At 39.0% G+C, this 22,921-nt stretch overlaps 1 protein-coding gene and 1 pseudogene across 1 annotated transcript in view; one reads left to right on the top strand and one right to left on the bottom strand.

Moving 5' to 3' along the window:
- Positions 1–22,921, bottom strand: part of ABCB1 (ATP-binding cassette, sub-family B (MDR/TAP), member 1) — a 225,668-nt gene that overhangs the window by 8,513 nt on the left and 194,234 nt on the right. The window contains exons 22-26 of the mRNA XM_011961765.1: positions 18,942–19,145; positions 8,911–9,011; positions 7,459–7,599; positions 4,632–4,788; positions 3,361–3,558 (exon numbers count right to left, since the gene is read on the bottom strand). Of these exons, the coding sequence (XP_011817155.1) occupies positions 3,361–3,558; positions 4,632–4,788; positions 7,459–7,599; positions 8,911–9,011; positions 18,942–19,145 (801 nt within the window). The remainder of the gene's footprint in view (positions 1–3,360; positions 3,559–4,631; positions 4,789–7,458; positions 7,600–8,910; positions 9,012–18,941; positions 19,146–22,921) is intronic.
- On the top strand, positions 9,578–10,528 carry LOC105525956 (annotated as a pseudogene).

The following is a 22,921-nucleotide window of genomic DNA, read 5'->3' as shown; positions in this document are numbered from 1 at the left end:
AGCTTCTAACTATATCCCAAAGGGGGCTCTGACTGTTTTATATGAGAGAGACTGGAAAGGGAAGAAAGGAAAGGTCAGGGGAAGACTCAAAGCAGAGGTGATTTAACAGTGACACTGATGAAGGTTGAGCTTCAAGAGCTCTCAATTACATGTAAATTCTAGGAAGTTGAACAGTTTTCTGGGTGACATGGAGGAAAGGCTGTAGTCAGGAAGCTCTTCCCTGTAAGTGTTGATGATAAATTGCCTAAAAACAAAAGGGACCAGAATCTTTAAGCTTCCAGTATTTGGTTATGATTTTTTTTGTTTGAAGTAAATATCCACTTTTGCATCTAATTTTGCATTCAAAATTTTTTCTTTAAGTTGAATCCCTAAAATTGTATAATCTTCAGGTCCCTCAAAACTTGCAGAATCCTCCCATCTTCACAATTTCATAGCTTAATTATTCAAGACTCTCCACAATTTAACCTAAATCTTTCTTCAAATTTAACAGTTCGGTGGCTCTCGAATGATGGTTGGCATCAGGATCACCTCGGAAAATTATAAAAATAAAAGGCCAAACCCTAGCCTACTTGAATAATCCAGGCGAGCTGTATTTTTTACTAGCTCTTTAGGCCATTCTAATAGTCACTGAAGCTTGAGAACCACCACTTCAGGTCAATGATTTTCAACGTGGGATTCAAGGTCCGCTGATGGTCATGAGAATTTCATGACTTCAGGGGATCCTCAGGGTCAAATCCTTTCTTTAATTCTTATGCTCAGATCCAAAGACTCATTTTTACATGGCAATAAAAACTAATGAGTAGTAATCCACTGAGTTATTCAGGGCTACACACTGATGTCCATAAACAAAAGTTTGTACATTTGCTAGAGTTTATTGTGGACACTTTCTGCTAAGAAGTCCAGCTGCAGTGTACCATCTGGCAGTATTTCCAAGCCCTAGTGCAAATGCACAGGAGAAGGTAATGGATATTCCTGCAATAAATGAGGACACTTTGTTTTCAGTCCATTATCAATAATGTCTTGGGATGCTTACTGTGCTATGCACTCAGCATTCATTTTCATATACTTCTGTGTCTGACCTTTTATACATCAAGGGACTAGAAGGCTAAAAACTATTTCCCACTTTCCCTTAGTTCTGGAAGTAAGTCAGGGTCTACCAGGGAGATACACAGTGTAAAATCTGGGAGGTAGACACCATCTTTCCTTCAGCAGCCGTGGTAAGCTAACAGCTTAACTCATTTTTGGCAGACAAGAATTTCTGCAATAGCCAGATTCTAGTCTTGTGCCTTTAAATTTGGAACAGCTGTGGCATAATTTTCTGCAGCTTCTTGGTTACAGAATCACAGCTGCAGTGCTGTGATTTGGAAGTCTGGGAGCAAGTAGCCTACTTTTCTTTCACTCTTCCAGCCCTTCCAAAGACTTTGTAAGCATGTAATTCCGTTTATTAAATACTTATCTACTTGAAATACCTAGTGGAATTTCTGTTTCCTACTCTGAACTGTAACTGATGCTGTCCATGTTTTAAATTATATTCTGCTTGTGTTTATATACTTGCAGAATAACATTAATTATTCCTTATTGTATCATTACTGTGCTGTATTATATTGTGGTTTTCAACTCCAACATTTTGTTATCACCAAGTGTTTTTCCCCTTGGAAAGTGACTATGAGTACATTAGTGGATGATGACATTTGAAAATCTTTCCTACATGAGTTATCAGAAAAGTTTGAGAACCACTACTCAAACTAAACTCCTATTTCAGCCAAAGTGTCCTATTTGCTACACTGGGAACAAATCACTGATCACAGCTTCCATTTTCTCTCACATTGAATGTCATCACTACTGTTCACCCATATGCAAATCCTTATCTCTTAAGAACTAGCTCTAGGCCTATCTTCTTTAACTCATGAAAGTATATGTCCCATCTCCTCAGTTAAAGTATTTGAGGGCAGATATCATGCCCTACAATTCATTATAGCACAATCTTTAACATACCACTTAATAACTGGCTGTTGAGGACCATAATCAGTGTCTTGAGAGCTAACATTTCCTCCTCTAATTGCTTTGGCTGTCAGCGACATCTTTATTTAGAGTCCTGTTTTTAAACTCACCACAAAAATTGAAACACAAAATCAGAGTTCACAGAAAATATAAAGCAAGAGAGTAAAAGTAGGTAACAAGCTTATGTAATGATTTAAGAGTAGACTGAATAAAGGCATAACTGTCTTTGAATACAATAACAAATATTTATGAGTAAGAGTGACTGCTGTGAGGAAGTAAAAAGAGTCCTAGACTAAAGGTTGAAAACTCTCTTTTCATTTGAGTTATTAAATGCTACCAGTGTCCATACATAGTGGGTGGGCATTCATCTGACTTTACCAGCAGGCATCCATTCTGATTGGTCAGTGTCCTTTCTGTTCCCGTTGTTAATCAGTACAATTAATTACATGCCTACATAATGAAAATGTCTTGCTCTTAATCTATTCCTTCCTAGTTTGTCTTCTTTCCTATCCTCCATCATAGTCGTTTAAACTCACTGCTCCCTGTCAGACACCTCTCTCATTCCCAGCAACTAAGACAAAAGGGCAAACTTCTATGTTCTTTATACATTTCCCAATTTGTTGATTCTACTTTTTTTTTCCTTAGATGATGTTTCAATGCCCTCTCTCCATCAATGATTTTGTCTCATCCCCAGCCATAAAAATGCTCAACAGTTCACCTCCTAAACGTTTTCCCTGGACTCTGCCTCCCCACTCAAGCATTGTCCTTATTTGCCTTTCTTTTACTTTCCATCTTCTTGATAACCTATGCTCACTTACATCTCCATTTCTCCTCCTAACCATACTTCAGCCACCCTTAAATTGTTTTCTACCATCACTACTTCACTAAGAATATTTTAAAATATCAGAAGTAGCCCATTCATTGCTAGACTCTATCATGTCTTCTCAGTCTCCTCCTTACCCAATCTCTATACCATCTGTCATTGCTGACTACCATCTTTAAAAACAGTCCCCATCCTTGGCTTTCATCTCACTCTTAGCACCTGTCCTGCATCTTTCTGTCTACTTCCATTTTTGTCGATTCTTCTCAAGTCAACTGAAACCTAAGTACAGCAAGGGAGATAGGTGGTACAAAGGGTGCTTGCAAAGGAGGGTAGAGGAGTAGTGTTGAGGGGAGCCTGGAGAAGTTGGCTGGGACAGATGACACCACTTGGAGACCATATTTAGGCTGTCAGACTTTATCCAAGTGGGGTTGTTGTTTAAAGGTTTGAAAAAACATGGCTCATAGTTGAGAATTAAATACATTCAGACATTTGGATGATGAAAACCTGAACTGAGCTAAATATGAAAGTGTGCTCACCACTTTCCCCGCCAAGGGGTCGTAGAACCGCTCCAGGAGCTGGACCACCGTGCTCTTCCCACAGCCACTGCTGCCCACCAGGGCCAGCGTCTGGCCCTTCTTCACTTCCAGACTCAGCCCCTGAAGCACTGGGATGTCCAGTCGGGTGGGATAGTTGAATACAACTTCATTAAATGTGACATTTCCCTCCAATGTGTTCTGCAATGAGAAGAATAACAGTAAATTAGATTGCCACAATACTGAAAATAAAGTGTATAGCTAACTCTTTCAATTACCAGGTGTCAGAAGGTAATGAACTTGTATTACAATTGGCTTCACTTCAAACTGCTAGAATTTATTTATTTTATTTTTATTTTATCATTTTATTACTTTTTATTTTTTGAGACAGTCTCACTCTGTTACCCAGGCTGGAGTGCAGTGGCATGATCTCAGCTCACTGCAACCTCCGCCACCCAGATTCAAGCAATTCTCATGCCTCAGCCTCCCGAGTAGCTGGGATTACAGCATGTGCCACCACACCCAGCTAATATTTTTTTGATTTTTAGTAGAGATGGAGTTTCACCATATTGGCCAGTCTGGTCTTGAACTCCTGACCTCAAGTGATCCACCCACCTCGGCCTCCCAAAGTGCTGGGATTACAGCCATAAGCCACTGTGCTCAGTCTCAGACTGCTAGAATTTAGTAAATGAGGTCTAAAAGAGTAAAAGCTTTCATAGCATGTTTGTTAAGACAATATGAATATACAATACAGCTGCAATAACTCAAATCTGTTCCTCAGGAATACAGTAACTTACAATAAAATCTGGTGACCAGCCTGGGCAACGTAGCAAGACCATGTCTCTACAAATAATTAAAAAATTAGTTGGGCATGACGGCACATGCTTGTAGTCCCAGCTACTTGGGAGGCTGAGGCAGGAGGATCGCTTGAGCCCAGAAGGTCAAGGCTGTAGTGAGCAATGATCATGCTACTGCACTCCAGCCTGGATGACAGAGTAAGACTCTGTCTCTAAAACAATTGTTTGTAAAAAATCTGATTAATAGGTTTTGCTTATAAAGTAAGCAGTGTTCCTATTTCCTTATAACCTTTGCTGTGTAAAAGTACTGAATGTTGATGTATATTAGTAGTAGTTATTGAAAGGAATCTATGATCTAGGAAGTTTTATTTTATCATCAGCATACTTGAAAGTACAAATTTAATTAAGTTTCCACTTAGAATACTTTCATTCAGGAGTCAGGAGGAGTATATCTAATAGTTGAAACATCAAACTCACCGGCTTTAGGCCTTCTGTGCTGTAGCTGTCAATCAAAGGGGTTTTTTCAATGATCATGATGATGTGGGCTGCTGATACTTTGGCTTTGGCATAGTCAGGAGCAAATGAACTGACTTGCCCCACGGCCATGGCACCAAAGACAACAGCTGAAAATACTCTGGAAAGTACAAACACAAAACATGTGTGCAGCGTTACGACCACAATGCTAGAAAGCTGACACTCTTTTTTTTCTTTTTTTTGAGATGGGGTCTTGCTGTGTTGCCCAGACTGTAGTGCAGTAGTGCAATCAGAGATCACTACAGATATGACCTCTAAGGCTCAAGCGACCTTCCCACCTCAGCCTCTGGAGTAGCTGGGACTACAACTGTGCACAACCACTGTTGTAAAACCAGCTAATTGTTTTATTTTTTTGTAGAGATGGGGGTCTCCCTATATTGCCCAGGCTGGTCTCAAACTCCTGGTATGAAGCAGACCTCCTGCTTCAGCCTCCAAAAGTACTGGGATTATAGGTGTGAGCCACCATGGCTGGCCAAAAGTTGACACTTCTATAACCAGAGAGCTTAGCCTCTAATAGTTATAAAACAGATGTTAAAAATAAAACAAACACATTTCCTTATAAGTTCATGTCAGTGTGATAGATTGATTGCAAAATGGCCCATTTTTTTTTTCCACCTCTCTCTGTATCCTCATCTTCTTGCAATGTGACCTTTGCAGCACGCTTTGAATCTGGACTGGCCTTGTAACTTGCTTTGGCCAGCAGGATGTGGTGGGCAGGATGTGGTGGAAATCACTTTTGCCAGTTCCAAGTCTATGACTCAGGGGGCCTTATATGCTTTGTGAGCATGCATGCGTGTGTTCTCTCTCTCTTTCTTTCTCTCTCAGAATTCTGCCACTGTCTCAAACCCAGGCTAGCCTGCTGGAGGATGAGGCACACATGGAGGAGAGCTGTGTGAATCCCAACCAACCAGCTACAGACACAACCCACTACAGACACATGAGTAAGTACAGCTGAGATCCACTATGCCTAACCCAGATCAGTAGAACTTCACGCTAACCCACAGGTTTGTGGGCAAAAATATGGATGTCTCTGAGGTTTAGTGGCTGGTTGTTACACAGCATTATTGTGGTGATCAACAACAGATACAGTCAGTGATGTTGGAATTACATCAGATTCTTAAAAACCTATGAACTGTGCAACAAAAAGAAAGTTTCTTACAGAACCAGATATGTTGCTCTTAAGGTGCGTTGACATTCTTATCTATGACATGGGAATCACAGCAACTTAAAGTTGGGAAGGTCCTTACAGGTATCAGGTCCAGCTCTCCATGTTCGTGCCTGGACACCTCCCCTAAATTGGCTTCCATCCTCTGATTTAGGAAGTAGCATGTTTGGTTGTCTATTGTTAAACAGTTCTTTTTCAAACTGAAGAAAATATTTACTTCCTTTTACATAAGACAGGCCTATAAGTCTTGAAATATTACCAAAACCTCCTTTGCTTCTTTGATAACTCCTTTTACGGCCCTTCTCTAGACATATTTATTAATATGATTTTTTAAACAGCAAGCCTGGAACTGACAAAATACTTGGGAACCCTCCCAGAATACAGGGAATCCATTACTTTCTTTCCTCTGGACTCTATGCCTATGTTAATGTAGCATATTGTGTCATTAGTTTTTGTTTGTTTGTTTGTTTGTTTGTTTAACTGGTACTAAATAAAATACACCGATGGTTAATCTTGGCCTTGTGATCATTTAAACCTATGGGACCTTTTCCTAATGCACTGCTCTTCAGACAGGTCTTCCTTTTTCTTAACTTGGAATGTTGATTTTGCAAGCCTAAATGCCCCAATGTCAGCAACTTTCACCAATTCAATTTTTTGGAGTAAAGCAATATGTCAAATAATTATCTAATCAAAGTCCCAATGCCAGTGATGCTTGGTTTTGATCTCTAGGTCGTAATCACAGATAGCACCTGCATATCATTTGTCCAACGCACATCTTTAATGGAAACTTAGATGTCTTTTTTGGGGTCCTCCTGAGCAAACTGTAATGCATGAATAGCTCAATGTTTAAAAAGGAAAGAAATACTATACTAATACATTAAACTGCCAGGCTTATATGATTCTGGTTTAAATGTAAAACTATATTGCTACTAATTATGTTATGCTATCAAGAGGCAGAATCTTACCCATTTCTAAATCTAGAAGCTCAGATATATTATACATACTTTTGACCACCAAACTGCATATTTGGGTACTTTTGTAGAATAATTGCTTCAGGCTTATCTTCCTCTGACCAAGGCACAGTTATCTACATTCAGAACAATGTAGCAGAAAAATCTCAAAACTTTTCCTTTGTCATTTCTGACTTCATCTGGCTCTTACCTTCTAACTCTTCTCTTATCAAGGAAAAGTAAACTTATCCTGGAATCTCCAAGGGCTTGCAGAACTTAGTACAACACATCTGCACTTTACTTGCTCTATAAGAAAGTCCTTTAAAAGGAGCCAGTTAGACTCCTTGCTCAGGGCTAGGCTTCTTCCCAAATGCCAAGGCCTTCTCAAAATCTCTGAATGGAATCACTCCACCCAGTGACAGACTTGGAAAGGTCAGCTATATGTGAGCCAGCAATGAGGAAAGAAGTTAATGCTCCTTCAAATGAAAGGGGGTGCTTCAGTGGTGGCACATGAAGACTCAGAGGCAAAACGCCACTTTAGGAATCACCAGAATCTCTTCATGAGGCTTCACAGTAGGGTTTCCTATCTAGACATGACGCATGTTCATCCCTGTTTTATTTTTAGAGTTTAACTAAATAATAACCCAATACTTACAACAGAACATCCTCAAAGCTCATGAGACTACGTGCCACCAAGTAGGCTCCAAACCGGAAACATCCAGCATAGGAAAAATACATCATTGCCTGGGTGAAGGAAAACGTGATTCCAAAGATGTGTGCTTTCCTCAAAGAGTTTCTGAAAAGAAGACATTTGAAAACTCATTCCACTTTCATTTCTCAGTCCTTAAAATGTATCTTTTGATAGGCTGGCAGTAGGGCACAGAGGTATGACCAATAAAAATGGGTTTAGTTTCCAAAGAACTGTTTGGTCCTCACTTTACACTTGGTGGCTGTGCAAATTTGGGAAACTGCCTAACCTCTGAGACTCAGTGTCTTTATCTTTAATGTAGAATTAACTACACCTCAAAGTGTTGATGTAAAGAGAAAATAATCCAATGACTGTAAAGAGCCAGTTAGGAATCAATAAGTAAAAGTTTTCTCCCTTTCCCCCCACTTTTGGACACACAACATGTAAGTAGTCTATGTATATATTCATTCTGCACACGTTTACCCAACACCTACAGGTTGCAGGGACCCTGATGGGTGACACAGAGGAAACAGGCATGTTCTTGACTTAGGAGACCTGAGTTGAGTTGAATTGAATTACTATTTATGCATTGAAGGTGCCTTATGAATAATCTGTTATGGGAAGAAAGTAGAAGCACTAAATTATTTGGGGGTCTTAGAGAAGGCTTTACAAAGGGGTTAACATTCTAGAACCATGACATGGAGCTCAGCGATATGGAGGTGTGAGTTGGGGCAGGTTGGTTAGCAAGTGAGCAGCCCTGGGCTTCCAACCCCTCCTGCTACCACATCAACTCTGCTTTTATCTTCATCACATACGAAGATTTCAAATTAATTTTTTTTAGACAAAAAGACTGTACCATCATTTTTTAAAATAAAAGCTTAAAAATCTATTGATAAGGTCCGTCTCTCTCTTTTATTATAAGAAACAGACTCAGAGAGGTTGGGTTTGCTTATGTTCACACCACTTATTAGAGCCCTCACTGGGATGACTGTGTTAAAGGAAGAAGGCCTGCACTGGAGAAGGGGGAAAACGCAGAAAGACAGGTAAACCCAGGAAGCACCATCCTCTCTGTGTCCCACAGGTATCTCAAATTTTAGGTTCCACAAATAACTCATTTTCAACTAGAGCAAATTGTAGGGTCATATCCTAACTGGACATCAGATAGTCATTCTCAGCATCATGTCTCCCTCCCTTCTCATCAGTGACCCATTCTTACAGGTTCTACATCAGAGATATCCCTGCCTTAGTTCAGGGTCTTGTAATTTCTCTCCTGCATAATTACAACTGTTTCCCAACGAGTTCCCTTCGAGTACTTTCTCCACTTGCTCCCTACCTTCTAGCCAAAGTAATCCCTCTGAAAACAAATATGATGATTGAAAAGTTATTCACACACCCCTCCCATTCTTCAGCAGTTATTACCTGTATGGTACCTGCAAACTCTGATCATACATATGTTCAAACTTCTGCTCCCGAGTCAAAGAAACAACAGTTCGGAAGTTTTCTATTGCTTCAGTAGCGATCTGTAACAGAGAGCACCGATCATCAAGAGGCACAAGGGTAAACAGTGATGATTAACTTGAATTCTATAAAACAGACTAATGAAAATAATTTTATGATTACATATTTATTATTCTGTATGAGCATTTTCTCTGTAGGAAAAGATACTAAGTAATTTATCAAACTGAGTTATGGATCTGGAAGGAAGATTGACTAATTCAGACTTCTCCTTTGCAGAAAGAGAAGCTAAGACTTAAATGGATTAAGGCATTGCTTAAAGCCACATAGCTTTACGTGGCTTCACAAAATTAACCTGAGAACTCACAGTACTTCACATCTATTACAGTGTTCTTTCTTCTATGATGATCACATTTTAAGTTCACAGTTATTTTGCACATATTTTTCTCTTTATCATTGCCATTTGTGACAACTGAAGAATGCTTGGAAAATACTGAAAGAACTAAGGCAATAAAAAGTATATTTTAGATATGTTCGTTGGCTTACTCCTTTCTGCCTGTGGACGTTTACTCCTTTCTGCCTGTGGACACTGCCAAGGAAGCATCATTAAGTCTCTCTCTCCCCTGCCATCATGTCTAAGTCAGAGTCTCCTAAAGAGCCCAAACAGCTGAGGAAGCTCTTCATTGGAGGGTTGAGCTTTGAAACAACCAATGAGAGCCTGAGGAGTCATTTTGAGCAATGGGGATGCTCACGGACTGTGTGGTAATGAGAGAATACAAAGCGCTCAAGGGACTTTGGGTTTGTCACATATGCCACTGTGGAGGAGGTGTATGCAGCCATGAATGCAAGGACTTACAAGGTAGATGGAAGAGTTGCGGAACCAAAGAGAGCTGTCTCAAGAGAAGATTCTCAAAGACCAGATGCCCACCCAACTGTGAGAAAAATATTTGTTGGTGGCATTAAAGACCCTGAAGAACATCACCTAAGAGATTATTTTGAACAGTATGGAAAAATTGAAGTGACTGAAATCATGACTGACCAAGGCAGTGGTAAGAAAAGGGGCTTTACTTTTGTAAGTTTTGATGACCATGACTCCGTGGATAAGATTGTCATTGAGAAATACCCATACTGTGAATGGCCACAATTGTGAAGTTAGGAAAGCCCTGTCAAAGCAAGAGATGGCGAGTGCTTCATTCAGCCAAAGAAGCGAAGTGGCTCTGGGAACTTTGGTGGTGGTCGTGGAGGTAGTTTCAGTGAGAATGACAACTTTGGTGGTGGAGGAAACTTCAGTGGTTATGGTGACTTTGGTGGCAGCTGTGGTGGTGGATATGGTGGCAGTGGGGATGGCTATAATGGATTTGGTAATGATGGAAGCAATTTTGGAGGTGGTGGAAGCTACAATGATTTTGGCATTTACAACAATTAGTCTTTACATTATGGACCCATGAAAGGAGGAAACTTTGGAGGCAAAAGCTCTGGCCCCTATGCTAGTAGAGGCCAGTACTTTGCCAAACCATGAAACCAAGGTAGCTATGGTGGTTCCAGTAGCAGCAGTAGCTACGGCAGTGGCAGAAGATTTTAAATTACTGCCAGAAAACAAAGCTTAGCAGGAGATAAGAGCCAGAGAAGTGACAGGGAAGTTACAGCTTACAACAGATTTGTGAACTCAGACAAGCACAATGGTGGCAGGGCCTAGCTGCTACAGGAAGGCATGTTTTAGACAAATACTCATGTGTATGAGCAAAAAACATGAGGACTATATTTGTGACTAATTGTATAACAGGTTATTTTAGTTTCTGTTCTGTGGAAAGTGTAAAGCATTACAACGAAGGGTTTTAATGTAGATTTTTTTTTTGCACCCATGCTGTTGATCGTTAAATGTAATAGTCTGATCATGACACTGAATAAATATGTCCTTTAAAAAAAAAAGGTATATTTTACACATTTGCATAATTTTTTTCCTAAGGGCATAAATATGTTTAACAAGATTGGAATGAAACTCTATATTTAGCTCTATATCATTATTTTTTACCCTCATATCAAAAGCATTTTCCAAGTTCATTAAATACACATTAATAATTAGATGTGTAATGAGTCCTTTAATATCACAACCAATTAAGTATTCCTTTATTGTCGAGCCAGGCTTTCAATTCCTTTTTTATTAAAAATAATGGTGAGATAAACATCTTTGTACCTAAACATTTGTCCATGTTGAATTGGTTTATTAGGAAAATTTCTTAAGGTGAAATTAATAGGCCAAAGAAAACTAACTTTTTTTTTAGGGACAGGGTCTTGCTCTGTTGCCCAGGCTGGGGTGCAGTGGCTATTCACAGGTGTTATCATCATAGCTCACTGCAGCCTCACACACCTGGGTAAGCAATCCTCCTGCCTCAGTCTGCCAAGTAGCTAGGACTACAAGCACATGGCACTACACCTGGCTTGAATTAAGCTTTTTTAACTTTTTAAGGAATGTGGCACATACTATCAAGCTGTTTTCCAGAAAGTTTTGGGCTGGGTGTGGTGGCTCATGCCTGTAATCCCAGCAGTTTGGGAGATGGAGGCAGGTGGATCATTTGAGGGAAGGAGTTTGAGATCAGCCACAGCCAACATGGTGAAACCCCGTCTCTACTAAAAATACAAAAATTAGCTGGGTATGGTGGCACATGCCTTAATTCCAGGCTACTGGGAGGCAGAGGAAGTGACTGAACCTGGGAGACAGAGGTTGCAGTGAGCCAAGATGGTGTCACTGCACTCCAGCCTGGGCAACAGAGTGAGACTCCATCTTAAAAAGGAAGTTTCCATCATTCAATTATGTTGTAACTGAATGTTACTTCCAACAAGGCAATTTGATTAGGAAACATACATCCTTCATCACCTCTGGAGTCTGAGTAAAGGGATATGGAAAAAGCAAAGAACACCAGTGTACAAGATGAGATTTCAGCCTACATCAGCCGCACCACCTTGAATCAAAATGCTGTCTCATTTTCCTCATTTGAGAAATGAGGAGGATGGATTAGAGGGTCTCTAAAGTCCCTTTTAATGCTATGATTCTAAGAGAAATAATTTCCAGAATTATAAGTTACCAAGAGAAATGACTCCTTATTGTTTAAGATGTTCTTCCTCTCTTTGGCCTCTACACTGGTCAGAACAGATTCTAATAAAGACATATTTAATTTAGCATGTTTTATAGCTTAAAAATCATAAATGTGAAATTCCATTTATTCTTCTCTGAATCCTACATAAATTACCTAACTTCAAACATAACAGCAGCATTTCATAAGATATTAAGTCAGTTTTGAAGACTAATATCAAAAGCTATTAGAAGTAAAAAAAAAAAGTAACATTCTTAGAAACAAAAACTTATTTAAAAATAAAATTAAAAATATTATTCTTACACTGACAGGCCGAAAAGATTGAACCATGTTTACCATAAGCTACTTAGAAAGTTAGGAAAATGTCAGGTTTATGTTAAAATATTTTATAAACTTCTTTTACACATTATAAAAATGATATATAGTCATTTTAGAAAATCATAAGAGTGCAGAAAGCAAAAGGCGAGAAGAAAAAATTCACCATCAAATTCCCAAAGACAATCCTTTTGTCAGACGCATTAGAAATATTTCTAATTATCAGAATTCAAACAAACAGGTTTTCCAGATGAGTAAGAAAATTCAACAGACTATAACAATGTCTGCTGAAAAACAGACTTTACTGTACATTTCAGTGTAATGGTTTTAAGAAATATTTTCTATGCACCATTTTCTAAGGCAGGAGTGTCTTGTCTGAGATTGGTTTGTAAATGTCATTGCTTTTTAGTGTGTACTTAGCCCAATAAAAGTGGGAGTTTGAGTCACAGACCTTTCATGGTGAGTAAAACAGCATAACAACTTCAGAACTGTCTTCATCTTGACACACAATGAAGCAATTAGGAAAAGGCTTAATTAGCACCCTGCATCCTCACAGCCTCGTTTATTCCAAGAGTTTTAAATGGAGACTCAGTAATCACCACGAGGAGAGAGAACTTCTAATTCAAGAACAAATAGCATCCAGTTTCCCTCGGAAACTGTTATGTACTAAATAATTTTGAAGAAATAAAAATGTATGTTTCTAGAAAGAAAAAACAGCCTCCTGACATTACTCTTCCCACCCTCAAATAAACAAGTTTATGGATTTTATTTCTGAAAAGGAAAAAAGCATCTACAATGGAGCCTTGAACAACATAGGGGTTAGGGAGACTGACCCTCATGCAGTTGAAAATTCACATGTAACTTCCGACTCCCCAAAAACTTAACTACTAATAGCCTGCCATCAACCAGAAGTCTTACCAATAACACAGTCAATTAACATGTATTTTGTATGTTATATGTAATATGTATTTGTATTTTTATAATAAAGTAAGCTAGAGGGAAGAAAATGTTATTAAGAAAATCACAAGGAAGATAAAATATATTTACTATTCATTAAGTGGAAGTGGATCATTATAAAGGTCTTTATCTTCATCGTCTTTATATTGAATAGGCTAAGGAAAAGGAGGAAGAAGAGGGATTGGTCTTGCTGTCTCAGGGGTAGTACAGGGGAAGATGCAGAGGAAGTGGAAGGGGAGGCGGCAAAGGTAGGTACAACTGGTTACTGACATGCATTGCGGTCTCTGTCTAACTTTTTGCTTTTTCATTTCTCTAAAAATGTTTCAATATGGTACCAATCCTTCCTCCACTGTTTGCTTCAGTTTCAGTGCCTGTATCACAGAAGGGTCTATGTCATAAAAGAAGTTAAAAGCAGTTCTGAATAACTGAAACTCTTTTGCCAGATTGTGTAAAGTCAGTTTTCTGGCACTGCTTCTCCTATATCTTCTTCCTCACTGTTTGGCACTGGTTTGGAAACACTCATCTTTATCAAATCATCTTCTGTTAATTCCTCTGGTGTGATGTTTATTTGCTCTTGAATTTCTCCAAAATCTATACCTTGAAAGCCTTCACCCACCACTTTTTTTTTTTTCATGTCTCCTATTTCTTTTTGTGATTTCCTTGATTGGCTCTGTCATAAATCCTGTGAAATCATGTACATCTGGACACAGTTTTCTCCAGCAGAAATTCATCGTTTTAGGATTACAGACTTGCATGATGTTCTCTATGGTGGCTCTCTACCATAGTGTTAACAATCCTTTCTGTAGAGTACCATGTGCTTTGTGATGAGCCTTAAAAATCCTTATGAGTGCTGAGGCACAGTGGCTTACACCTGTAATCCTAGCACTTTGGGAGACTAAGGCGGGAGGATCGCTTGAGCTCAGGAGTTCGAGATCAGCCCAGGCAACACAGTGAGATTTCATGTCAACAAAAAATTTATCAAAAAAAAAAAAAAAAGATTCTTATAACCCTCTCATCTAAAGGCTGAATTAGAGACATGTTTGGGAGGCAAGCAGACCACTTCAATACCTTTGATGTTAAACTCGTGAGTTCTGGGTGGCCGGGATCATTGTCTAATATCAAAAGAACTTTAAAAGGCAGTCCCTTACTGTCTAGGTACTTCCTGACTTCAAGGACAAAGCATCAATGTAACCAATCTGGAAAAAGGGCTCTCATTGTACACGCCTTCTTGTTGTACAATCAAAAGACTGGCAGCTGAGGCTTATCTTTTCCCTTCAAGGATCAGGGATGAGCAGCTTTACACATAACGGCATATCCATAGATATGCACTCATCCTAAACCCAATTGCGTTTACACGAAACAGCAGAGTTAGCCTATTCCTTTCTCATGTAAATCCTTGGACTTTCTTCTCTTCCTTATTAATAAAAGTCCTTCGTGGCATTTTTTTTTTTCTAAAATAGGGCACTTTCAACTGCATTAAAAACCTTATCAGGCAGATAGTCTTTCTTCTCAATGATTTTTTAAAAATAGCATCTAGGAACATTTCTACTGCCTCTTGATTGGCAGAAGTTGCTTCTCCTGCTATCTTGACATTTTTTTTTAAGCCAAATCTCTTTCTAAAATTATCAAACCATCCTTTGCTGGCATTAAATTATCCAGCTCTAGATCCTTCATCTTACTTTTAATTTGAATTGACTTTGCTTTTCCTCTAATCATATTAGAGTCTATAGGTATGCCTTTCTTACAGCAATCCTGCACCCATGCAAAAGCTGCATTTTCAATATGAGATAAAGGTATTGTACAAAAAGTGCAAGGTTTCTGCACCTGCTGTTGTAGCTGCAGTGATGGCTTTTATGAATTTTGGTTTTTTTATTTGTTTTCTGTTTGTTTGTTTTACAATGGTTCTTATGCTAGATTCATTTATCTCGAAATGGCAAGCAACTAACTGCAGCTGCAGAACTCACATCTATAGTACATATCAAGCAGTTCAACTTTTTCCTGTAATGTTATGACTTTTCTCTGCTTGTTGGGAGCACTTCCAGCATCACTAGTGGCACTTCATATGGGTTCCCTGGTATTATTTAATGTTTATGATATTGCACTAATCATGAGTTTTAAAATATGCAAGAACCATGAGAGATCACTTTTTACTGCAATATGCAATTTACTGGAGAGAGGAACTGCTCCTGCTGAGATGATTAGTGTCACTGCATTTTAAGCAGATATAACACTTGAGCTCACTGCAGTAGCAACAGGAAGTGGCTACAAAATTACTGGGGTAGTACAGTACATACTATGGTTTTATTTTATGATTTAACACTATGTATTAGTCTGTTCTCATGCTGCTAATAAAGACATACCCAAGATTGGGTAATTTATAAAGGAAAGAGGTTTTAGTGGACTCACAGTTCCACATAGCTGGGGAGGCCTCACAATCATGGCAGAAGATGAAGGAAGAGCAGATGGACATCTCACATGGCAGCAGGCAGGACAGCATATGCAGGGGAAATCCCCTTTATAAAATCATTAGATCTCATGAGACTTATTCACTATCATGAGAATAGCATGGGAAAAACCCACCCCCATGATTCAGTTACCTCCCACTAGGTCCCTCCCATAACATGTGAGGATTATTACAATTCAGGGTGAGATTTGGATGAGGACACAGAGCCAAAGCATGTCACACTGTATCTTTACAGTTGTCGACACGTGTCTAAACTGCGAATGGTGCCATATATGGTCTGTAAGTGTGTGCATAAAATTTGATCATTTTTAACTTTTTAAATAGTAAGTTTGTGTATATCTTATGGTAGTAAATGATAAGACTAGTAACTATATATATTTTATGCATTTATAATATACTTAACTTTTTCTTAATTTGTTGATATTTCTAGGCTACATGGCTTGTGAGTTTTTTCAAATTGTTGCAAATCTTCAAAAAATTTTCCAATACATTTATTGAAAACAAACTACATATAAGTGGAGCCACTCAGTTCAAACCTGTGCTGTTCAAGGGTCACCTGTATTTTATAGAAATGCTTACTAGTCCACAATAATGTGCTGAAAAACTACAGAGCACAGATCACAGGCAGGGTAGAGGTTATGAGCAGATTTTGACCTCATGCAGTCAGAATAAGAGTGGGCTCTAATGTCGCATACACCATTAATCAATAAACAAATAATATACCATTAACCAATAAATAAATAAATAGGAAAGAAACATCAAGGGCTGAGAAGTATCATGAATTAATTCAGGTGTCAGGAATGGCCTCTCTGAAAAGGTAATAATTTTAGGATATGAATAATGTAAAGTCAGCCAAGAGAAGATCAGAGGCAATCAGCTTAAAACGTTCCAGGAATTGCAAGAATGTCCACTGGGCCAGGGCACACAGGCATAAGAGACTGTGATGCCAGATAAGGTTATAAAGGTCATCAGGAGTTAGATCATACAGAGTTTGATAATCCATGATAAAAGATTAGATTTTGTTCCAAGTATGATAAGAAGCCATTTAGGACTTTGAAGTAAGGGTTGGCATTATCAGATTTGTATTTATGAGAGATCAGAATGACTTCTGTAAGAATGTAGAATATAGTTGGACAAGAGTGGAAGGAGTAGAAGCAGGGAGATTGGTTAGGAGGCTGTTGCTGTGTGACTGTGAGCAAGTTACTTGATCTCTCTGAATCTTGGGTTTCATTATCTATCCAACAGGGATAATTCAACAGGGTTATTGAGAGCATTAAATTAGATCATGTATTTAGAGCTGTTAGTATGATACTTGTTATATAAGAAGTACTAAACAGCAGCTTGAGAATTGTGATCAGGTGGAAGTTGATTTTCAATATTACGTGGACTGGTTGGTGCAGATCCACTACTTTCCCTACCTACTTCCATCCCTCTCATGAGTCACCCCTGAATTAGAACATGTATCACATCCCTGACCTTTACTCAGAAAATCTGCCATATCCACACATAATTCATTTCCATCTGCTTCCCTTCCTCTGGCCCCTCTGACAGGACTCCAAGAGTCTTAAATCTCATGTGTCACTTCAAAGGTGCTAACCTGTGGTTTGCATGAATTAGCTTAGGATCAGATTGGATCATCTTCTTCCTAAAAGCAATCTAAGACTCCCTGCTGGGACATTTCAAATACCTCACTGTTAACTAGAATGCTTTCTCCTTTTTACATATTTTGTCCTAGATTTTTCCATCTTCTCAGGGGAAGAGTCAACACCATGGGGGAGATCCCCAAAGTACAGTATTAAATGGAGTCATTGGCACAGAATGTATTCCCTGGCAGGGCCAAAGTTACTTGAGCCAGACCACAATAGACCCCTGTGGGTCAGCACCATCCTGATGTACCTCCAGAAATGGGCCTCTGGGAGCGTTATGCCTGACATAAGGTTTGATCCCTACAGACACTGGCTGGGGAGGTACTACAGCTGGACCAAAAGATTTTCCAGAGAGAACCCCCCAAAAATGGGATAGTCCGAAGAGATAGCAGAGAGGTAAAGGACAAAGCATTAGTAGCAATGACCAACATCTGGGGCCTTCCTCATCATTCACTTGGTGAGGTAGCTGGGCCTACTGACAACCAGAGCCACTCTGATCTGCGTGAGTCCACTCTGATCTGTGTGAGTCCCTGCCCTAACTCCCGGGAACCTCAGAACGTTCATCACACATATATCCCTGTCCTAAATGTCAGTTATGGCAGTCAGCCCTGCTCTGACCTCTCATTTCCACTATGATACAGGTCATGTGATATCAGACTGCGTTCTGCCATCAGAGGAACTCTTCATTTTATAACAGAAAGAGAAACAACTTTGGAGCACAACTGTCTGAGTTTGAATTCTGGCTCCAAGATCTATCAGCTCTAAAGTCCAGAGCCATGACCTGTGTGTGTGCCTCAGTCCCACCAGAAAAATGAGATAATAGACCCCGTATGGTTGCTATAAGGAGTAAGACATTTGCCAGGAAACACAGTAAATGCCACATAAGCATTTGTTAAATAATGGGAAAAAATAGACAAGCATGCAGGGGGAAAAAAAAGAAGTAAAAAAAGGGTAAAGATAAATAGAAATAAGATGAAGAGAGGAGCATCATAAAAAAAAGAAAGAGTGGTAGTAATTTAAAACAGATATAATAAATACCCCTAGGGTTTTTCCATATTTAATCTCCCCCCTTACATGTACAAATAAAATGGGCTTACTTTCCTCAATAAAGGAATGGATTTAACCTTGAAAGATAAGAAAGAAAAGAAGGAAGAAGAGAAGGAAGGAAAAAAGGAAAGAAGGAAGGAAGGAAGGAGTTGAGAGAGAGTGAAAGTGAGGGAAAAGAAAGAAGAAAATAACTAAGGGAAGGAGGAAAGTAGGTAGGAAGGAAGAACAGTGTGAAGACAATGGCCTGAAAATCGAAAAAGTTTGTTAAAGTTAATTATCAGTTTTTGAGTCCAAGAACTGGCTTTGCTACTTTCTGTAAGTTTCTAATTTACTGAATAAGTATAAAAAAGATTGCTTTGAGAAATAGTTAGAAACACATTCTTAGAGCACAGTAAGCAGCAGGGAGTAACAAAACACCACTGATTAGAATATTTTACTCTACTTGAGTAATCAATCATATTTAGTTTGACTCACCTTCCCAGCACCTTCTAGTTCCTTCTTATCTTTCAGTGCTTGTCCAGACAACATTTTCATTTCAACAACTCCTGCTATTGCAATGATGGGTACAATTGCTAAGAGTAACAGTGTCAGTTGCCAACCATAGATGAAGGATATAATTATTCCTGTCCCAAGATTTGCTATATTCTGGGTAATTACAGCAAGCCTGGAACCTATAGCCTGCAAAACAAAACATATTAGAGAAACTTTAAAAATATTATCTTCACAACTCATGCTTCTATTTTCTGAAAACTCACCTTCATGAGACTATCTTCATTATTTTCTCAGTAACGAACTAAAAAGTAAAGATTTACTTATAAGTTTATTGAGTTTCTACAGTAAGAATTTCCATGACTTCAGAATGCTGAAAGTAGAATATCAACAATCTAGAGTTCAATTACATATTCCTATTTCTTCGGATCTTTTAATACCAAGAAAACCTTCGTTAATCACAGCAACATTACTAAAGCAATCCCTGCAAATCAGCAAGATAAAGGAGTCTGACAAACTAGGAATTATGGAAATTTCCAATGTTAGGTATATAATTACTTATAATTTAAGCCTAATATTTGTCATTAATAATATTCAAATATATCTGGGTCTGTTTGAGATATAACGTTTAATTTGGAAAAAATACAGAGTTGAAAATTATGGAATTTAATTTAAGATAGTAAGTGGGCATTATTGTCTTCCCCTTGAATTCTAGAGGGAGTCTGAAGCATGACTTTCATTAGTGTGTGCTGATTTCCAGCTCTAAAGTCAGAAGTCGAACTACAAAGTGAATTTAATCCACCACTGTATAAAGTCCAACTGTAAACCAGATTTCCAACTCTGAAACCAAAAGTCAAGCTACAAAGTCAGTTTAGCCCATCACTCTATAATTTAGTCCAGCACATCTCCTCTACCCTGGAAACATTCTGTGCCCTCAAACTATTCCAAATGCCTGCTCTGGCCCCAGACCTGCTTTTTCTGAATAGGGGCTGGGTAAAATAAGGCTGAGACCTACTGGGCTAAATTCCCAGGAGGTTAGACATTCTAAGTCACAGGATGTGACAGGAGGTCAGCACAAGATACAGGTCACTAAGACCTTGCTGATAAAACAAGCTGTGGTAAAGAAGCCAGCCAAATCCTACCAAAAATCAAGATGGTGACAAAAGTGACCTCTAGTTGTTCTCACTGTTCATTATACGTGAATTATAATACATTAGCATGCTCAAAGACACTCATACCAGTGCCATGACAGTTTACAAATGCCATGGCAACGTTACCCTATATGATCTAAAAAGGGGAAGAACCCTCAGTTCTGGGAAGAGCCCACCCCTTTTCCTAGGAAACTCATGAATAATCCACCCCTTGTTTATCATGTAATCAAGAAGTAACAATAATAAGTATAAGCAGCTGAGCGTCCCATGCTGCTGTTCTGCCTATGGAGTAGCCATTCTTTATTTTTTCACTTTCTTAATAAACTTGCTTTCACTTTATGGATTCGCCTTGAATTCTTTCTTGCACAAGATCCAAGAACCCTCTTTCAGGATGTGCATCGGGACCCCTTTATGGTAGCAATAGAATCCTTTATAATTCCCTACACTAATCCCTACAAAATCATTTAACACCTGTCTGATATAAACACCAGAATTGTACTTAGGAAAAGAGCGCTATAACTATCAGTAGCCTTTAAATACGTTAAATTCCATACCATGGAGCTGCACCAGGGCTGAAAGAGGTATCATAAATATTATAACACCTGTACATTTAGTTGATGCAATCACTGAGCTTATATTAAAGGGATGATTTGCCAAATTTGGGATAAATCAGACTAGAATGGTTTTCAAAGCCAGCTCTCTGCATTTCACATCTTTAGTTTGAAGGTCAAAGGATGCAAGCTGGAGAGTGGCTGTGCCACAGGGATGATACAGGTTGCTCCTGTTCTCAGTATCTACAAGGTCTACTCAGAGCTCATTCCCCACTGCAGCTACTGATTTATGTGCTTGTGAGAGAAGCTCTTAGCATATCACCTAGAATCACTTCTCGGTGTGAGTTCATGGCAGAGGAATTACCTGGCTATATAACCTTTCAGACATATAAATGTGCAGCTTTGGATAGTAGTGAAGGGCCACAGAAAGAAATAAGATGGATTAAAGATGGCAAATTCTTTAATGTACCAAAAAGAGTAATTAAAAAGTCTAAGATCTTAAACTGCAAGGAGATTTAACCCCTCAGCTTCATTTGATTTAGCACTTCAGACATTACACTGGTTACTGTTCCTTTATTCTAAAGATTAACACTCACTGTCCTACATCTATTCCTACAGAGTAGGAGTCTATAGAAATATGAGGACTAAGATGAATGGAAGAGCACAGATTAGTAGACAGAAAATTTTCATTGTAAAGACTAGGGTTGAGAGGAGGAACCAAAACCTGTCAGCCAAAAACAGATCAGTTAGTGATGTAAAGTAGATCCAACAGTCCTCTCTCAGCCAATCTGTGATAACAGCTACATTGGGCTTTCCTAAGTTGACAGTGTTTGCCAACCTACTCATTTCCTCTTCCCTGGTCTTTCCTTTTTAGCCACTGTTTTAAGTTCTGGAAAACAGTTTTGCCTGAGTGGCTCACATAAGGTGAGTACAGCCATCTTGGCAGGGCCATGAAAGTGCCAGTTCGAGATGTCTTTGGGAAAAAAAGTGAAAAGCAGAAGGTTGGCCCCAGCAGGCAATTAGAGACAGTGAATACAGCAAAGGGCCTCACAAACAGCACTATGGAGGGAAAAAGTGACCATCAATTTTACAAATATGGGAACTCACTGTGGCCTAAGGCAGGTCATAACACCAGAGGAATTTGAGAGGAAGGAAGAAAAACTGCAATACAGAATGCCCTGAATACATCTGCTCCGGGTTCTGCTGCAAAAGACTGAGTTGCCTCCAGGATTGTGTCTTCCACGTCAAATGTGATGCGGGATATTTGTCCATCAAGGCACATGAGCCCATACCACAGGATCTGTGTCATACTGTGCAATGTCACATTGCACTGGTTACTGTTCCTTTATTCCAGAGACTAATGCTCACTGCCCCACATATATTCCTCCTACAGAGTAGGAGTCTATAGAGTTCTGAGGACCAGAATAAATGGAGAAGCATAGTAAAACTTATTTGGTAAACCAATGATACAAAAGGTTTACTAAAATTAGCAGTGCAAAGTTCAGCCTTCTTGATATCTACACATGGATGTCTAATACAGACATCACAAACTTACCATGTCTCATACAGAACTCTCCATTCTCCCCCAAGCCTGCTTCTCCAACAGGCTTCTGAATTTCATAAAGATCAACTCCAGCTGGGCATGGCAGCTCACACCTGTAATCTCAACATTTTGGGAGGCTGAGGCAAGAGGATCACTTGAGCCCAGGAGTTCAAGACCAGACTGGGCAGCATAGGGAGACCCTGTCTCTACAAAAAATTTAAAAATTAGCTGGACATGGTGGTGCACACCTGTGGTCCTAGGTAGCAGGAAGGCTGGAGAAGGAAGGATTGCTTGAGCCCATGAGTTCTAGCTTATAGTGAGCTATAATCATGCCACTGTAGTCTGGCCTGGGCTACAAAGAGAGACTCTATCTCTTTAAAAAAACAAAAAATCAACTCCATTTCTCTCCATTGTGCAGGTAAAAAAGAAGTGGAGTCATCTTTAAATTCCCTTTCTCTCATATCCATCATCTAATCCAACCAATACATTCTATTGGCTGTACATCTAAAATATATCCAGAATTAATTATATCTTATAATTTTGTATAACCTTTTGTATAACCACATTAGTCTAAAACGCTATCATTTCTGTCCTGGATTACTGCAACAGCCTCCTTCTATGCTTGCCCCTTTTGGCCTATTCACACAGTTTCTTCCTTTCACTCACTCTATTCCAGCTACTTTGTCTTCTTTTCTTTTTCTTTACAACCTTGACACTTTT

This window comes from Colobus angolensis, unplaced genomic scaffold (assembly GCF_000951035.1).
Source record: "Colobus angolensis palliatus isolate OR3802 unplaced genomic scaffold, Cang.pa_1.0 Scaffold569, whole genome shotgun sequence".
NCBI classification, from domain to species: Eukaryota; Metazoa; Chordata; class Mammalia; order Primates; family Cercopithecidae; genus Colobus; species Colobus angolensis.
Note: the sequence above shows the minus strand (reverse complement) of the source record. Positions and strands in the feature narration are given on the sequence as shown.